At 34.3% G+C, this 18,076-nt stretch overlaps 1 protein-coding gene across 1 annotated transcript in view; it reads right to left on the reverse strand.

The window, feature by feature from the left end:
- Positions 1–18,076, reverse strand: part of ADAMTS19 (ADAM metallopeptidase with thrombospondin type 1 motif 19) — a 236,109-nt gene that overhangs the window by 82,464 nt on the left and 135,569 nt on the right. The window contains exons 11-13 of the mRNA XM_046668387.1: positions 10,296–10,397; positions 5,361–5,491; positions 4,254–4,426 (exon numbers count right to left, since the gene is read on the reverse strand). Coding sequence (XP_046524343.1) covers positions 4,254–4,426; positions 5,361–5,491; positions 10,296–10,397 — 406 coding nt within the window. The remainder of the gene's footprint in view (positions 1–4,253; positions 4,427–5,360; positions 5,492–10,295; positions 10,398–18,076) is intronic.

Raw genomic sequence — 18,076 nt, forward strand, 5'->3', positions numbered from 1 at the left:
GACAGATTTGCAACGGATGTTAGTTCAGGGCGAATCTCTCACAGGAGAAAAAAATGGCCTCATAAACCAGGTTATAAAGTTTGAGATTGGTCCTGAGAGCAACAGGACTCATGGAAGGGTATCACTTGGCACAGTGACGGACAGATTTGACCTTTAAAAAGACTAGCCTGGCTGAAATGAGGAGTAGGGGCCAGAGGAGGGTGATTCTGTAGTCAGGGAGACAGTGAGGAAGCTGTTTGAGGAATCCAGGTTAAAGTTGGCAGAATCATGAACAAAGATGCCGGTCGTAGGGATAAAAAGCTTTGGACAAATAGGGTTTGCTGACTGATTACAGGTAGATGGGGACTGAGGAAGAAGGATCTGGCTTAGCTTGGTAATGAGGTTGATCATGCCATTTTCTGTGAGAGAGAACAGTAAGAGAAGCAAATGTTGGCAGTGAAAGACAAAGGAAAAGGGAAGCGGGTACATTCAACTGGGAGCATGTTGAGTCAGAGATGAACGGGATGTTGACTGGAGACGTCCATGCAACAGACAGGTAAGCAGCTAAGGAGAGCAGGACAGAGAAACCTGGGTTGGAGATAAATATTTGTGCTCCTTTAGAATATAGATGATAAATGAAACCTAGCAAATGAGTAAGATCATCCCAAGGAGAATATTTAGTGAGAAGAGATGAGAGGCCAGGACAGATCACTGGAAAATTCCCATAGGACACATCATACATTCACTTAATATTTATTAAGTGCTTACTCTGTTCAGGTCCTATTCATAATGCTAAAGATATAGAAATGCATAAAATATGACAAGCCCTGCTCTTACAACTATTATTTGGGGGAGGCTTATAATAAACAAATAAAACACAAAAGTATTATTGCAGATGATGATAAATTCTGTGAACAAAGAATAAAGCCAGGAAAAGAAAAGCATTGAGTTAGTATCTAAGACAAGACATGAAGGAGGTGAGAGAATGAATCTCCTTACAGGCCATTAGAAGAACTTTGGACTATTACTCTTAGTGAGTTGGGAAGATATTGGAGAGTAATGAATGAAAGAATAACATAATATGACTGACATTTTAAATGCATCAGTCTGGCTGTTACATTGAGACTGAAGGAGGTACAAGGGCACAGGCATAAAGACCAGTTCGATAGTTTAAAGACAGGGCTCACGAGACCTTAATGATATTTTGAATGCATAGTAAAAGAGAAAGAAAAGAAAAATGATGACTCTGGGGTTTTTGGTCTAAGCACCTGGAAAGATGGAATTGCCATTTATTAAGAAGATTGTGTGAACAGAAGATTGTGCTATTATTTCCTCTCAACTGTATATTTTGAGGCCATGTGGAGGAAGAGAGCATGACATGTTTGAGACCAATATCTGGCATGCAGAGTGAAAGGGAGCAATGTTTTAGATGAGGCAGGAGATAAGTGTAGGAAACAGACTGAGGGCTCTTCTTGTGCATGTTGTGCTATGCAATTTGGTGTTTACCTGAAGAATTATGGGAAGCCTGTGAAATGCTTTAAGTGAGAGATCACTATGATCAGATTTGCATCTTATATAAAGATCTCTAGAATGCTCTATGAAGAGTGAATTGAGGGAGGAGAGTAGAAGCAGAAGGACTACTTTGGAGTCACTACAGGAGCCCAAGCAAGAGAATCTGAAAACTGGAGGTTAGAATAATGAGAGTGGAGATGGAGTAGAGAGATATTCAGGAAGTGAAATACATAAAACATGGTGATGGATTGGATATGTCAGGGAGGAACATGGAAGTGTTAAGAATGACATACATCTCTGGCTTGTACAATTGAAAAGCTAGTATAACCTTCACTGAGATAGGAGATACAAGAGGATCAGAATTGACATGGATTGGAAGGGTTATAATCATGAGTTTGGTCTTAAACTTGAAGATATCTAAATAGAAATATCAAGTAGGAAGTTATACATATAAGTTAGAAGCTCAAAGGAACAACATGGCTGAAGAAAAATTAATGAGTTATTTGAATACTGGAAGTCATGAGAATACATGAAATCACTTAAGAAGAAAATGTAGAGTGAACATGGAACAGCATCTGGGATAGGCAGGGGAAGACCACACCAGAGAGAGAGTAAGAAAGCCAAGACAGTGTTGTGGCATGGAAATCAAGGCACGTGAGTGTTTCAAGAACCAAGGGGTGGCCAATCATTTGAATGTATTTGAAAGGTCATTTGAAACCACTCATGAGGTTTAGTTTCCATGAAAGTCCCTAATGACATTAGTGAGATTGGTGTTGGTGGAATCCAGATTGAAAGTAAGGAAATGGAGGGTTGGAAAACAAATGAATCTTTTAAAAGAGTGACTATGAAGGAGGAAGAGTGTAAACATAGCAACTGGAGGTGGCTATGAACCTGAAGAAAGGTTTGTATTTTTTAATGGAGGAGTCCTAAATATCTTTTAAAATTGAGTGTGAAAAATCATAAAGAAGAGATTAAATATATAAGAGGAAGCAAGGGTAATCACTAAACCAGCTGAAAGGGGAAGATGGGACATTCAGGGCACAGATAGAGCCGCTGGCTTTGAAAGGAGGATCAAAATTTGCTATGTAGTAGAAAGCAGGTGCAATGTCTGCAGATATAGTTAGGCTTATGTGTTTGATAGCAAGAAGATGAGGGGTAATCATCTGACGGCTGCTTTCCCCGCCTCCATTATGTAGTGGAATAATCTGCCCTATTGTTTGGATGTTTCCATTAGTGCATGTATGCTCAGATGCTCACAATGAGAGATGTGTTTTGTCAGATGGGTGCACTGAAATTGATAAACAATGGAATTTAGGCTATTAACAGGCTATTAACAGGAGTGTGATTGAAATGATGGACAGCACAGTCCAAATTGACTAATGGGAGACAGAACGAAAGGAGAGACTAGGGGCATGATGGTCAATTAAATCAGAGAATTCACCACCACTTTTGGTAAAAGCAACTCAAACCCACAGCCCACTGACCATGGGCAAGAACTATCATTCTTAAGTAATAAGGTAGCACATAATTTTCTTAAAATTCTTATTCTGAAATAATTTAAGATTTACAGGAGGGGCCGGCCCGGTGGCATAGTGGTTAAGTTTGCATGCTTTGCTTTGGTGGCCTGGGGTTCTCCGGTTTAGATCCCAGGCGTGGACCTACACATTGCTGATCAAACCATGAGATGGCAGCGTCCCACATACAAAATAGAGGAAGACTGGCACAGATGTTAGCCAATCTTCCCCACCAAAAAAAAAAAGATTTACAGGAAGCTGCAAAAATAGTACAGAGAGGTCCTGTATACCTTTCACCCAGTTTCCCCCAATGGTTACACCTTGGTAACTATGATACAACAACGAACCCAGGAAACTGACATGGGTATATGCAGTATAGTTCTATGCCATTTTATCATATGTATAAATTTTACAACCACCACCACAATCAATATATTGAACTATCCCATCACCTCCAAGTTCTACCTCATGCCACCCCTTCATGGTACACCCATCCCTCTCCCCGCCACCATCCCTAAGTCCTGCCAACCACTAATCTATCTGTTTTCCATCTCTACAGTACTGTCATTTCAAGAATGTTATCTAAATAGAATCATACAGTATGTGTGTGACCTTTTGAAATTGGCTTTTTTCACTCAGCATAATGCTCTGAAATCCACCAAGTCATTGCACATGTTAATAGTTTGTTCCTTTTATTGCTGCATAGTATCCCATGGTACGGATATGCCACAGTATGTTTATTCAGCTACTTAGAACCTTTTTGGTCGTTTCCAGTTTTTGGCTATTAAAAATAAAGCTATCACAAACATTTGTGTACAGAATTTTATATGGCTGTACATTTTCATTTCTCTGGGATAAACACCCATGAGTGGTTTTTTCCCTAAATTATATGCTAAACATATGTTTAGTTATTTAAGAAACTGCCAAGCTATTTTTCAGAATGGCTGGACCATTTAACATTCCCAACAGCTATATATGAGAGATCGTTTCTCCTCATCCTCACCAGTATTTGGCATTGTCATTCTTTTTTATTTTAGTTAATCTAATAGGTGTGCAATAATCTCTCTATATTTTTTAAATTTATTTTTAAGTCAGTGCTTGTGGTTGTTACGTCAATAAAGGTACAAAAAACAGAGCTCTGAAATACCTAGAACATAACCTGTAAAATAACGTGCCCTAGTCTTGTAAAACATTTTGCAAACCTAGAAGTCTATTTAATGAAGATGGTGGTGATGTGGGTGTTCCTACCTTCATCCATGACAGCTTGCCACTGAAGTACATGCTTTGGGTACGAAGTTCTAACACTATAGGCCTGACATTGCCAGTCTCTGAATCCAGGCAAACCTGCAGGACAAGGTGGATTCTCACATATTCTGTATTGTTTTCTGGGACCATTACAATCCCTTGCTTCAGAACCTAGCCTAGAAAAGATAGTACAAATAATCAATTTTATCTTTTTTTTTAATGTTAACTACTCATTTAAAAAAATATTAAAAACCACTATATTAACAAGGTATAATCTTTTATACTAAACTAACTTTTGAAAATGTAGACATCATAAATGACTGGTAATAGTAGGAAATCCATATGTTTATTTTTTAAAAATTACATATTTTTTCCAAGCCTTGATCAATTTACCTTCCAAAATGCATGAGACATAAAAGTCAGCTTGCCATGAAAATGATACAGAAGAGTAAAGGGCAGAGACTGGGGGAAAAATAGAAAGCCTGCAATTCTCACAAAGGAGTTTGGTTCTTAGAATAGGAGATGCCTCTCACATTTTCATATAAATTCTTTAAAATTGTTTGTGAAGGAATTGGGCCACTGAGTCAAATCAAGAGTTAAAGCATAAAGCTGCAAAGACTTCCTTACACACTTTCCTAGGGTCATCCTAGGAAAGGTGGGGTTGAACAAGCTGATCTTGGAATGATCCCTGTCTGTGCTTGTGCTTAGCATGTTTTCGTTTTTTATCAGCCTTCGCTTTATGGACATTACTTTTGTTCTCATTCCCTCCCTTTCTGAAGCCCTACCATCTTCCTGTTCTCTCAGTTCCTTTAAATGTTGCTTTGCTTTTTCTAATATGTTTCCCTGCTTAAACACAATATTTTATTTGATTTACTCAAGAAACTACCTTGTGTAGCATTTAATTATTTGTTCTTAGAAAGGCTGTCTTATTTTCTTCTTAAAAGGAAGTTTGATATAAAATAAATAATTTGAGGGACTTTTCTATTTTCCAAAGCTGAGTAGGATTTGAGGGGCTTCTTTTGCTGTCCAACAAGGTTTATCAGTAAAACCTTTGCATTTCAAAACTGAAGACAAAAACGCCCTCCCCCAATCCAGGAACTTTGCGTTTACCCAGGACATTTGCGCTCTCGACTGCTGATCCCAGAACTGCAGGTTCGGCTACAGGGACTCCACACGCTCCACTCTCCGGCCACATGTCCAGTTGCTGGGGTCCTGCTGGTACATTCTCCAGCCTTACACCACTATTCCAAAAGTTATGTCTTAGGTGAACAAATCAGGGCACAATGGAAAATCATTCACTGGCCTATAGAGTCACTGGAATTGTGATTAAATCAGGTCTAGTAGAACCCCAAACACGTGGAATTGAAAAAGACCGTAAATAAATTGGCACTTGCTTATTGTCATAGTAACATAAAGGCCTCGTTTTCCCAGTTCTCATGTCAGATCATACAGTCTTGCCATGAAAACCACACACAGATATTTGTACCGTAGCCCTGAGAATTCAGTACTTGTGACAGAGATAGGATGAAGAGGGAATTTGGGGTTGTGAGCCAGGAAAGAAAAACTAACACATTCTAAGAGACACAACAATTTAAAAGGGAGAAATGAAAAAAGCATTTAAGAATGGAAAAAAAAGACATGAATGTTCTTCTAAGATAACCAGGGTGAAGCAGACATTTTAGCAAACAGCGATTTTGATTTCAAATTTCAGTGATTCAGGGTATTCTCTTTCCTTGTAATTAAAAAAGAAAAAGAATATGATTTAATTTTAGCACTCTCCTTTATGCTTTTTTTCTGAAAGAGTTCCAATCAAAATCGTGAATTCACATGATAGCCAGTTTTCTTTTGAAAGCTGTTTATTTGAAAGACTTTAGTACTTAGACTCTTTGAGATTCCGTCATTTCACTCCAATTATTTTGTAGCTTATTTGTTATCTTTTAACTTAAAAAGATAACCATAAAAGAAGAGAAAGGAGTGTGCTCATTCTCTTTTTTATATTTATTTTTTCATTAACTTTAAACAAAAGCAGCAAAAGAGGCTGTTTCTGTGGTCATCGAGGAATGGTTGCCAAAAGTTGGTGACCTCTTTTAGATTCAAGAAGTTTTAAATCTAGGCTTGAAAAAAAATAAACCTCAACAACTGAGATTATCATTAAATAAATTGGGATTTTGTACGAAGATTCAGTCTGAAAATTGCAAAAGGGGAAAAAATAGACCCTGTGAAAACTTTTAAGCAATTTACTGGTTTTAAGGATTTAACAATGTTATGCCATTCACGGAAAAAAATCAATGTGAAAGCTGTCAAACTTCAATTGGTCAAATTGTTTTGGCCTACTTGAAGGGTGTTTATTTTTCCCAGAGTGCATATCAGAGTTCCTTGCCCATTTAGCAGCAAGCTGGCATTGAAAGGCTGGGCTAGAGTTCACAGCAGACTAAAAATATTCTGGGAAAGACCGACACCTAGACTTGCACATCATTTAAACTAGACCACATCTGGCAGCTGAGGAAAAAAGGAAACAGATACGCAAGCCAATAAGCATACACAAATCAGGGAAATTTAGAGAAAGCATAGTATAATACTTAAAGTTCATCACCTGGCAGATAAACTGATCTCCTGATGAAACTATGAGAACCTGCTTTTATGTCTTCTAGGTAATGCTGTGCCTCAACATAGAGAAAAATGTTAAACGTTTTGTTTAAATTATTATACAATATATTCTACCGAGTTTGTATATAAAATGAGCCTAACGATGCTTCTCTAGCAGCATGTTTTCTTTCATTTGTATTTTTCAGTCTCTAAAAAGATATTATACATGGTTTAAAGAGCTCAAAATTTGTCATTTCTAGGGGCCAGCCCCGTGGTCTAGTGGTTAAGTTTAGCATGTTCTGCTTAGGCAGCCCAGGTTGGGTTCCTGGGAGCGGAACTACACCACTCATCAGCAGCTATGCTGTGGTGGAAACCAATATACAAAATAGAGGAAGAGTGGCACAGATGTTAGCTCAGGGCAAAAAGTCATATCTACTAATTCAATCTGATTTATGAAAATGCTAAGGGAATATATAATATAGACATATAATCTGGGACAGTATGTGACCTAAAAAAAAGAAGATTATATTTCTATTCTCTCAAATTTCTATGTGGCTATGTCTAGGAAGTTAATGATGGAGATGTCAAAAGAAACATTACTCTCCCATCAAATTTTCTTCTACATACATTGTTGGATGAGAGAAGAGGAGGAAAGAAGACAATAAACTCTCTACATATGCAAATTTCTGATTATAAGGATAATACAGTCTTCACTTTTTAAATAACGAATGATGACGGTAACTACAAGAATTGTAATTTAGGAAAGTAAATAACTAAAATATATTATGTAGATTCCTTCAAAGCAGTCTAAAAATTCTAGTAAGTTGGTATTTAAGTTTCCTGCCCCTTTCCCTAACTCTTAGCAAACATTGTAAAAAGAAAATATATATTTCTTGATTTTTACCAAATCATTGACCAACTCTTTAACCTCTGTTAAATGTAAATGTAAACATAGATGATGATTTTATAAAGAGAAAAGGAGAAGAAAGAAAACAAGTTGCTTTCAATTTGGAAAATGCTGTCTGTAAATAGTTGATCAATTCCAATTTTCACAACCATTTTGAATCACGAAATTCTGCAGGCATGTTCTCAGATTTAATTATATACTCTTAGATGAACTAGTTATACAGCTAGATTAACATCAGTAGAGGATAACACATTACAAAATTCCCAGCTTTGTTTCCTGATTTGCAATGTACCAAGCCAGCAGTATTTAGTGCAAAGTTGCAAGTATTCAAATACTTTAGCACTACAGCACTCAACCTCAGAGTGCTGGAAGCTGTTTTCATGATGGCTCCTACAACAGCTGGAGCAGATGGATATTTGAAGAAGCCCACATGGCCTGAGGAACTGAGAAGTTCATTAGTTATTTCAACACACAAAGCATTACAGAATCACTAAAGGAATATCATTACCACAATTATAGGGAACTAAAACATTTTACTTTTGATGAGTAATTACAATTTTGATTGCTGAAAGAATAAGTTTATTTTAGAGACCTCAAGAATGCAAATTATTCTCATAAATATCAGAACAAAAAATAATAGACAAAAAATTAATTTAGGACACCAAATGATAAAAATGAAGAGATTTTAGATTGCCAAAGAAGAACTAAGTAAGATGAATGGGTTGTGTGATGTATGAAGAAATAGGGCTGAAGATTTTGTTATCTCTGTTTATCACGGCTTTCATGTTTCAAGGATGATGAAAACTATTTCTGGTGCAGAGTTTTATGACCCAAACAATAAATTACCGAGTGTAATACTGTGAGGCTTGCCCATTATACACACATTATTGCATTTTTGTGTATCATTAAACAAATAACACAGACACAGATTCTGACTCTCCATATAAGCTCATGGAAAAATATCTGGCACAATCTGTAAACAACTGACTGACATTTCACAGAAGTTCCCTTTCAAGGAACCATTTTCTTATTGATTGTGTCTAGTGATAAAACATTTCTAGTCGTTTTATTTATATTTTGAACTTAATTTGTACACTTTTTTAAATTAAAGAAATCATAGAAGTAATAAATGACTACATGCTAGTGTCAAACAATCCAGACATGTCTGGACAAAAGTTATATTCACCCTCACCTCCTATGGTGTTTCTCCCATTCACCAATTCCACTTCCCTCCCATGCATTAAGTACTAATTACAGTTTAGAGTTTATATTTACAAGCCATTTTCTACATTTAAAAATATATACTCTGTGTGTGCATATTCACATCCATATACAAACTTTGTTTCTTGAATCTCAAATGATATCATAAAGTATCAATTTTTCTGACATACCTATGTACTAACCACCATGTCTTGTAGATCTTTTCATATTAGTACATACAGATATATATACCTCATTCTCTAAACAGCTACAGTGTAACCATTCCTGTACTTATGAATATATTTGTTTTTTCTCATTTCTCACCATTGCAAATGGTACTTTTACACAAGCATTTGTGTGTGTGTACACACACATGCGCCTATCTTTGTGCACATGTGTATTTCCTTAGGACAACATTCTAGAAGTGTAACTGCTAGATTTCCACTCTGTTCCTTTTTCAAGTTGATGTGTTTTTCAACTAGCACTCTATATAAAAATTTTTTTCACTACGTAATTCATCCCAAATAATATTTATGTTGTTCTTTTTAAATGTAATAAAAATTCTTGTTCTTCAGAGGCAAGGTTTCTGATCTTACATCTAATGAGTAAATGGATAATCTTTTACTTTTCCTTCACAGAATAAAAACTAGAAAATTATGTAAACTGTTGAACTATTATCTTTTGAATAAATTAATCATAATTAGAAGTGTATGTGTAAATCTACCTACTTCACATTCTTCAAAAGAAAATTAATTTTTAACAGCAATTATTTTGATCTGGAAATGTATACTAATAAACTCCAATAGCCTTATGAAACACATTAGGTTAAACAACTTAGGCAGTCAAATATTTTACTAATCCCCAAAATGTTATTTAGAATATTTTACTTATGATGCTTGAAGTGACAAGGAAAAATTATACTCAGTGGTTCTCCTGAAACAATATTTTATACCTGAAATGTATTCATCAGCTCTGAGAACTTCTACTATTTATGCTATTATTTGTGACTATTTTACTTATGTTTCATTTAAATAGTAAAAAAAAAGAATTCATTTTTTGTTAAAGTAATACATGTATTTGACTTTCAACATTCTCATAATCAACAACAATAAAAAATAACCACATCAATATTAACAAAACAACCATGGATTTGAAAAAATATAAAAGTCAAAATTAAGATTAGATGAAATGTTGAAATTTTCACATGTACTAAAAGTATTCCACTAGTGTTAAGATGGATACATATACAGCTGGCAGAAGAAAACGTCCTGCCAGTTACACTGAGAGGAGAAAATGCACATTTAAGTTTCATTTAATATTCTTTTTAACTTTGGGCAACACAAACGACTTACCTTACCAGCGTCACAGTCAGTTCCATCCATTGGTGGATCTAGTTTGGTTCTGCATTCTTTCTCACCTTCTACCTTGCACCACAACCCTGTGCAAATAACATGCTGAAAACAAGGGTACAATAACTAATAAGGGGAAGGTATCATGTTTTTGAGGTTAAGTCAATAATTTTTGAGAAAGCTATTCAGATAGAAAAACAGAAATTATCTGAAGACAAATATGTTTTAGGTACTTTTTCTATTAAACTTATAATTGAAACAGTACATAGTTCATTTATAGTGATGGAAAAATTGATGCATAAAAACATAAAATCTGTTTAAAAAATTAAGTCCTTTAAAATTTCTTTAAGTAAAACATGAGATTATGCAAGATTAAGCAGCTACAACAGAAAAATTTATGCTAAAAATCATTACTTATACAATTATATGAACCAGGCTGGAAGAATTAAGTGCTTATGTTTGCGGTATGAATTTAGCGCCTTGTGTCCTAAAGCCTGTCCTCACTTATGCTCTGCTTGATGCTTAAATGCCATGGTTAGTACTTCATTATTTCATCACATAGCATTGGCACTTAACGCAATACATAGACGCTCAGTGGGTATGTTTCCATAAATTGTTATCAGTCATTTTTACCTCAGTATGAATGAGTTTTAGATCTCTAGGACACGATGAACTTTTCCTAGGGAAAAGTTGAAGGGAACAAAAAAGAAATACTAGGATAAAGCAGCAGAGACATAGCAATAATGAACAGAGAGAAGTCTAGGGAAATGCAAGCGGGAAGACTGTCAGAAACTAAGTCACAGTCATAGTTGGGCCCAGCCCAGAGACATAGATATAAAGAGGCACAGCTGACACATTCTTAAGGACTTTCTATTTCCGTAAGATGACTGAAGTTTTTTTAGACACAGCATATTATTAATAAGTTGCATAGAAATATGAAATCCATTAGGAACATTCAAAGGTGATTAGAGTAATCTATAGTGAAGATGATTATGCTGCTACCCATCCAGATACTTGGAGAAGAGGGTGGAAGAGAACAGGCCAATACAGGCAGAAGAGCAGCAATGTGAAAGGCACAGTCATAAAAAGGTGGGCAGGCCACTGTCATGACAGGACGCACAGAATGTAAGGGAGGAGTGAAAAAGATTTTAAGACAGAAGAACCAGATCTTGAATGCCAGAAAGGACGAAGGATTTCATATTTGTAGGGAAAAAGAAGCCACTTAGCAATTGACCAGCAAGTTGATAAGATAAAAAGGTTATTTTAGGAGGTTTATTCTGGCAGTGGTGTTCAAAACACGCTAAAAATCACTGCAAAGTTAAAATTAACTTACGACTCAAATCTATTAAATACTTTGGGGAAAAATATATTTAAACTAATATTTCAAATAGGGCTGTTACAACTCTAATATTAAATTTGCCACAACTCCCAAAATACTATTTTTCTATTCTCTACTTATTTAAAAACTTAGATTCCCTAAATGTTTGTAAGCCCTTAAAAATTCAATAGTCTATGGCAAGAGTGTGATATATTTTATTTACATCATGTATTTTATCTGCTGTGACAGCTTTTCTGCTTTAAAATATTTTATACAAATAATCTTATTATATTTAGGATATGATTTAGCTTAACTTATATGTGTTTATTCACACACATCATTTACCAAAAATTCATCCAGGAACTTATTTTAAAGAATGCCTAAATAAAATGGTTTCTCTGCAATATTTTAGACTCTTGAAAATAGACAGAGAGGTTGTTTATCATGTACTATGGTGGACACATTTATATTTGAATTAATGGATCTTTAACCTTAGAATTTCGGTTCCTAAAAGAGTTTTTCCCCCCCAAGACCTTTCTGTAAAGAATGTTTTATAAGCATGGAACCAAATACTAAATTTTTCACCAAGGAAGCATTTTGCTTTACTTATATTCAATAAAGCTTAGTTGTGTTATAACACGAATTATTTTAGTCAAGTTCATTAGTTAACCAATGCATACTGAACTAAAGCAAATCTATGCTGTACTTTTAAAATAATACTTGCTTGTTGAACACTGTTGGTGGTCTAAATTCTGACCTCCCACCGTTATCTGCTACTCAAAACAGCAGGTACTCTAATTGAGTCCCACTTGAGGCACTGAGAACATAAAAGCAAACTTGGCAGCGTTTCAAGATAAGCACAGTCATGTAGAGTAAATCTCTCATACAGGAGATCTCTTTACCCTTTATGTTCTGCAGGTCTAGGGATCTTACGGTAAGTAAATCACAGCCTCATTCTTAAAAATAACTCAGATTCAGGATTTCAAACCAAACTGTCAAAAGTAAAGCAAGATAATATTGAAGAAACGGTATGGACTCTTTTCACCTTGAGAGGCAGAATATCTCAGATGTATGATATTAGAGCTATATAATATCAAGCCTATTCTTAAGATAATGTAGGGCAGGGTTGGGTATTTTGTTAGAACCAAACACTCTCCATGTGTTAGACAGGCCAGAGTCAAACATTGTTTTCAACTTAATTGCTGAAATCACTTAAGATGTCAATTAAGAAAAGGACTTTAAAACTTAGAAAGCTTTGCACAGAAATCCAGTACAGAAATGCACAACTCAGCATTTCCTTGAAAACTAATAAAATGATACAATATTCCTTTTTTATTCTTCTATAATAAAAAAAGACCACTAAAAGCACATAAGATGAATTCAGATGTTTATTTCAAGTAGGCTTTTAAAATGTTTACATGAAAATATTATATATTTTAAATGGAAGACTAATCGTCCATGTATAAATATCATAAAATTTACGTTCAAAGGTAACCTTACCCATGTCTTTCTTTATAGCAAATAGTTTCATTAAGATGTTCTGAAATTTACATTAAAATAAAAAAATCTTAAGTGCATATACATGGAAGTAACAACTAAATCTTGGACATATAACTCCTTATTCTTCCAAAATTATCTTCTAAAACACAATTTCAGTAACTTAATATTTGATTGCAAATGTAATTTAGTAGGGGATAATATTTTCAAAAACATTCTTTTTCATTACAGAATACCTTAGTATTATTAAGGATGGAAGACAGGAAGAAATAGAAGAGAAGTATTAAAAAAATAAAAAACAGAGACAAAAGAATAAGAAAAAGCTGAACCTAGTTCTTTGTAAATACTAATAAAACCAAAAATCAAGAAAAAAAGAAGGCAAAAATAAACACTATTAGGAATAAAAAATGAAAGCATAATGACAGATAATGCAAACTTTGAACAGAAATAGGAAGACATTATGAACAACTTTATGCCAATAAACTTGATGACGTATATGAAATGAAAAAATATTCTTCAAAACTTACTAAAACTTACTAAAATCAACCCAAGAACAAATAGAAAAGCTGAACTATTCTGCAACCATAGAATAGTTAAAATTAATTGTTAAAAATCTTCCCACAAAGAACACATCTGGTCCAAAAATTAACAATCTTTTCAGACACTTAGATCCTCAATTTACATAACTCTCTAGAGAACAGGAAAAAAGAGAACACCTCTAAACACACTTTATGATACCCAAACCAGACAGGAATTTTAAAAGAAAATGAAAATAGTGATCTACCTCACTTATTAACTCAGATTTAAACATGCTAAACAAGTGCTAAGAGACTGAATTCAGTAATGCATTGAAAAATGAAATTATCATGACCAAATTGGGTTTTTCCTTGGAATACAAGGTTACTGTAATACTAGAGATTTGATTAATGTAATCAAGCACATCAATAACTTTAAAATCTATGATTTTTATACCTATGGATAAAAAGAATGTGATGCAATTGAATATCCATTCATTAAAAAAAATCTTAGCAAACTAGCTATTGAAGGAGATGTCTTCAGAATTAACAGGCATCTATGAAAATCTACAGCAAACATCAATAAAAACAGTGAAATGTAGAAAATTTTCTTGTAAGATTAGGAAAATGGTAGAGATGCCATCTTGGCACCAACACAAGAAAGTGAACACATGATGTATTCAAAGTGGCAAGAGGAATAAAATAACTGTCAATCTAGACTCCTGAACTCAGCTAAAATTTTATTCAAGACTGAAGGTTAAATAAAGACTGTCAAGGAAACAAAAACTGAATATTTACCACCAACAGATCTGCCCAAAAAGAACTTCTAAATGATGTCCTTCAAGAAGGAATACGATCTCAGAGAAAAGGACTGAAAAGCAGCGGTGAGCAAAGAGACTGATAAAAATGAGGATAAATCTAAATAAATGTTGATTATGTAAAGAAACAATAATTGAATTATAGCCATTATTATAAATTTTGTTTTTAGTGGGAAGAAATACTAGAAATTTAGCTCATTTACATCCCAAAAACTTTATCCCTTAACAGAGAAGATTCAGACACTGACCGTTAAATAAGTTTTATGTATTCTGTTTCACCTCCCCATATACTTCAAGATTGCTAGTGGCAGAAGTTGAGAAACAGAAATGGGAAGGAAAATGTAGTTTACGCATAGCTAACAAATAAAGCAGTGAGCTGCAAAAGACTCCTCAATAGAACATATCAGAATGTGTTAAGGAAAGTCAAGGAGTAAGAAGAAATTTAGAGAAAGGAGAACTGTCAGTATGTAGTTAATGAAGCCCCAAAGAAAAGAAAAAACATGAAAAGTGGAAAGGAACTATTTGATATATTTGAAAGAAAAATGATCCAGAATTTCCTAGTATGAAAGAGAGACATAAGATAAAAAGATCCCCCTTCTGGAATGGTGGAGTAAGTTCCAAGAAGACCAGCCCTCCAGTAGATAACAACCATAAACTGTGGACAGAACACAAAAAATAACTTCCTGATGGTTCTGGAGAGTGAAGAAAAGCAGATAAACTTTTCAGAGGAGCTGAAGGGATTGGTACAAGTTGAGTTCGCCATCTTTGCAACTTTGACCTAATAGTAGCCTGTGGTCTTAGCATGACAACGAGTGGCTAAATCAACAGTGAAAAACAGGCCATTGTTTTAGACTCCTAAAGACAGAAACCAGGATGGTCAATGCTGCCAAAAACTGAAAGAACAATCCAAAAGGAAGAGAGTTAGGGAAGCCTAAGTCTTTAGCTAACATGTGACCCACATATACACGGGACACACTCCAAATAGCCCAGATAAAGTAAGAGTGAACTGATCCAAGATACGAGGTGCTGTCTACAGTAGGTAAGACAAAGTTTCCAGTTTGAATCTATCAAACTTAATTGTCTGTGAAAACAAAAGACAAAACACTCTTTGGAGGAATAAAACAGAATCCAAGGTATCTGCAGCAGGGGTCAGCAAACTTTTTCTGTAAAATGACAAACAGAATATAACTCAGGTTTGTGAGCCATATAGTCTCTGTTGCAACTAGTCAACACTGTCATTGTAGCTTGAAGGCAGCCAAAGAGAACATGTGAACAAATGAGGGTGACTATGTTTCAGTAAAACTTTATCTACAAAAACAGGAAGCCAGTCCATAGGCAACAGTTTGTAAGAAAATAATGTATTAATACATAATGTGTTACTGTATTAATACTGCAGAATAAAAACTATGTCTACACAAATAATCATTCACAAGTGTTCAGAGTAGACTTACTCACAATAGATAACATCCAAGAGGTCTATTAAGAGGTGACTTAATAAACAAAATAGTTTACCTACCAGTGGAATACTATTCAGCAAGAAAAAAGAACCAGTTACTGATACATATAAAAACATATAAAGAATGTATGACTTTTGAATGCAGATGAAAATTTGGTTTTTCCAATGGAAAACAGGAAAGGAGAAAAAGAGGAAAAAGTAGAGGACAAATATGAAACACAAACATAGAATAGGTTGACAGAATAAAGATCCTAAAAACCACTAGTTCAAATAAATGTAAAATTGTTAAACTAGCTGAAGAAAATACAAAAACTACTACATTGGTTTAACCAGAAAAATATAAAATCTAGCAATTGCTTTTCTCTAGTAGATCTATCTATCTATCTATATCCATATCCATATTTATATTTATATCTGGCAAGGTTGAAGATGAAGGTATGGAAAATATTAGCCAGGATAGTGGTTTTAATGCCTGGCAAAATAAATCTTAAGGCACAAGTCATTAAAAAAAAATGGAAAAGGAAAAAACAGAGCAAGCAGACAAGAAACCATAAATGTGTATGCACCTAGTAATATAACTCAACATTATATAAGGTAACGATAGAATTACAAGGAGATAAAAAATAACAGTTTGAGTTGGGTACTTTAACACATGCCTATCAGTTACTGATAGATCAACCAAACCAAAATAAGCAAACAAATAGATATTTTGAATAATAATATTAATATGCTTCATCTGAGATCTAGTGGTAGATAATGAACTTTAAAGAATACACATTCTTTGAAGTATACAGAGAACAATTACTAAAATTCATCATGTATGACATTAAACAGGAAACTAATAAATTTTAAAGAGGTGGCATCATAAGGACTACTTCATCTTATTTCAGTGCAATAAAAGTAGGCATAAATAATAAAAAATTATCTTTTAAAAACTTCCTTCATTAATAAATTAAAAATTAAATCCATAATGTCTCTGGGGCTAAAGAAATATTTAAGGGGAAAGAAAATGAATGTACCATATAAGAATTTAATTCCAGAGTAGGGAAGAATTCGCATAAGACGAAAACAAAACAAAACAAAATCAAACCAAAACACCACAGTCTTAATGGGAAAATTTGACGGATTTGACCACCTCAAAATTAAAAGACTAAGGACACTGTATAAAAAGTTAACACACAAATGACTCACTATTTACAAATAAAAACCAGAAAATTGAAAAATGGCCAAAAATGTAAATAGATCATTTACAAGAAAGGGACTTTAACAATAAAAGCCCATGTCAGTAAGAAGTCATGAAAAAAATTAGTTCTAAGAAAAGAAATTAAAGAACTAGATTATCTAGTCAAATAAAGTGCATCAAACTCATGTTCTCACAGACTGTGTAGGACTCAAGCTCAAAGGACAAGATGAAGCTCTGGTTAGATGGCAAAACAGGCAGAATCAACTTCTGGTAGTTTTAACCCACCACAACTTTATTGATCTTACAGGAAGAAAGGGCTTTAAAAATCTACAGCTTCACCAACCTTGACACGATTTATCAATGATGCTGTCTTAGTTGCCCAAGCAACTACTGGCCATCAAGAGCCACTTCATGTCAAGCTTTTTTAAGTCAAAATTCCTGTTGCCTCTGGAATTTCACAATGGCAAATCACAGCAACTGTCTTCTAGAATTCTTCATAAGGTACCTCATTTCAATGCCAGCCTGTTCATTGGATCTAATGAGAGGTTTTAGAAGTGCGACACATACTGATGTATCAAGTTGATGAAAGAGAAATGTAAAACTGGAACTTTATATGCTACTTTTTAAAGTCACCATATGATTCAATTACACTAGAAAGTTTTCTATACTATATAATATGTTTTCTATACTATATAATAAGTTTCTATTCTATATGATAAGTTTCGATAACTTTCTTATATAGTAATAATAACTTTCTATACTATACAATGTTTTCTGTACCATATAATATGCATACAATTCATACTATGCCTAATCCAAAACCAAAGGCAGAAGCTTAAGTTTCCTGGAGGTCTTCAATTTTTTAGCACACTTTCTTCTTACTCAAAAAACGTAAATCTTGTGTGGCCACTTCTTACTGTTTCTAGGGAAACATTCATACCTCTGTATTCTTAGCCAGGCTAAGTAACTTCAAGCAGCCATTACAATGACTTGATGC

This window comes from Equus quagga, chromosome 7 (assembly GCF_021613505.1).
Source record: "Equus quagga isolate Etosha38 chromosome 7, UCLA_HA_Equagga_1.0, whole genome shotgun sequence".
NCBI lineage: Eukaryota > Metazoa > Chordata > Mammalia > Perissodactyla > Equidae > Equus > Equus quagga.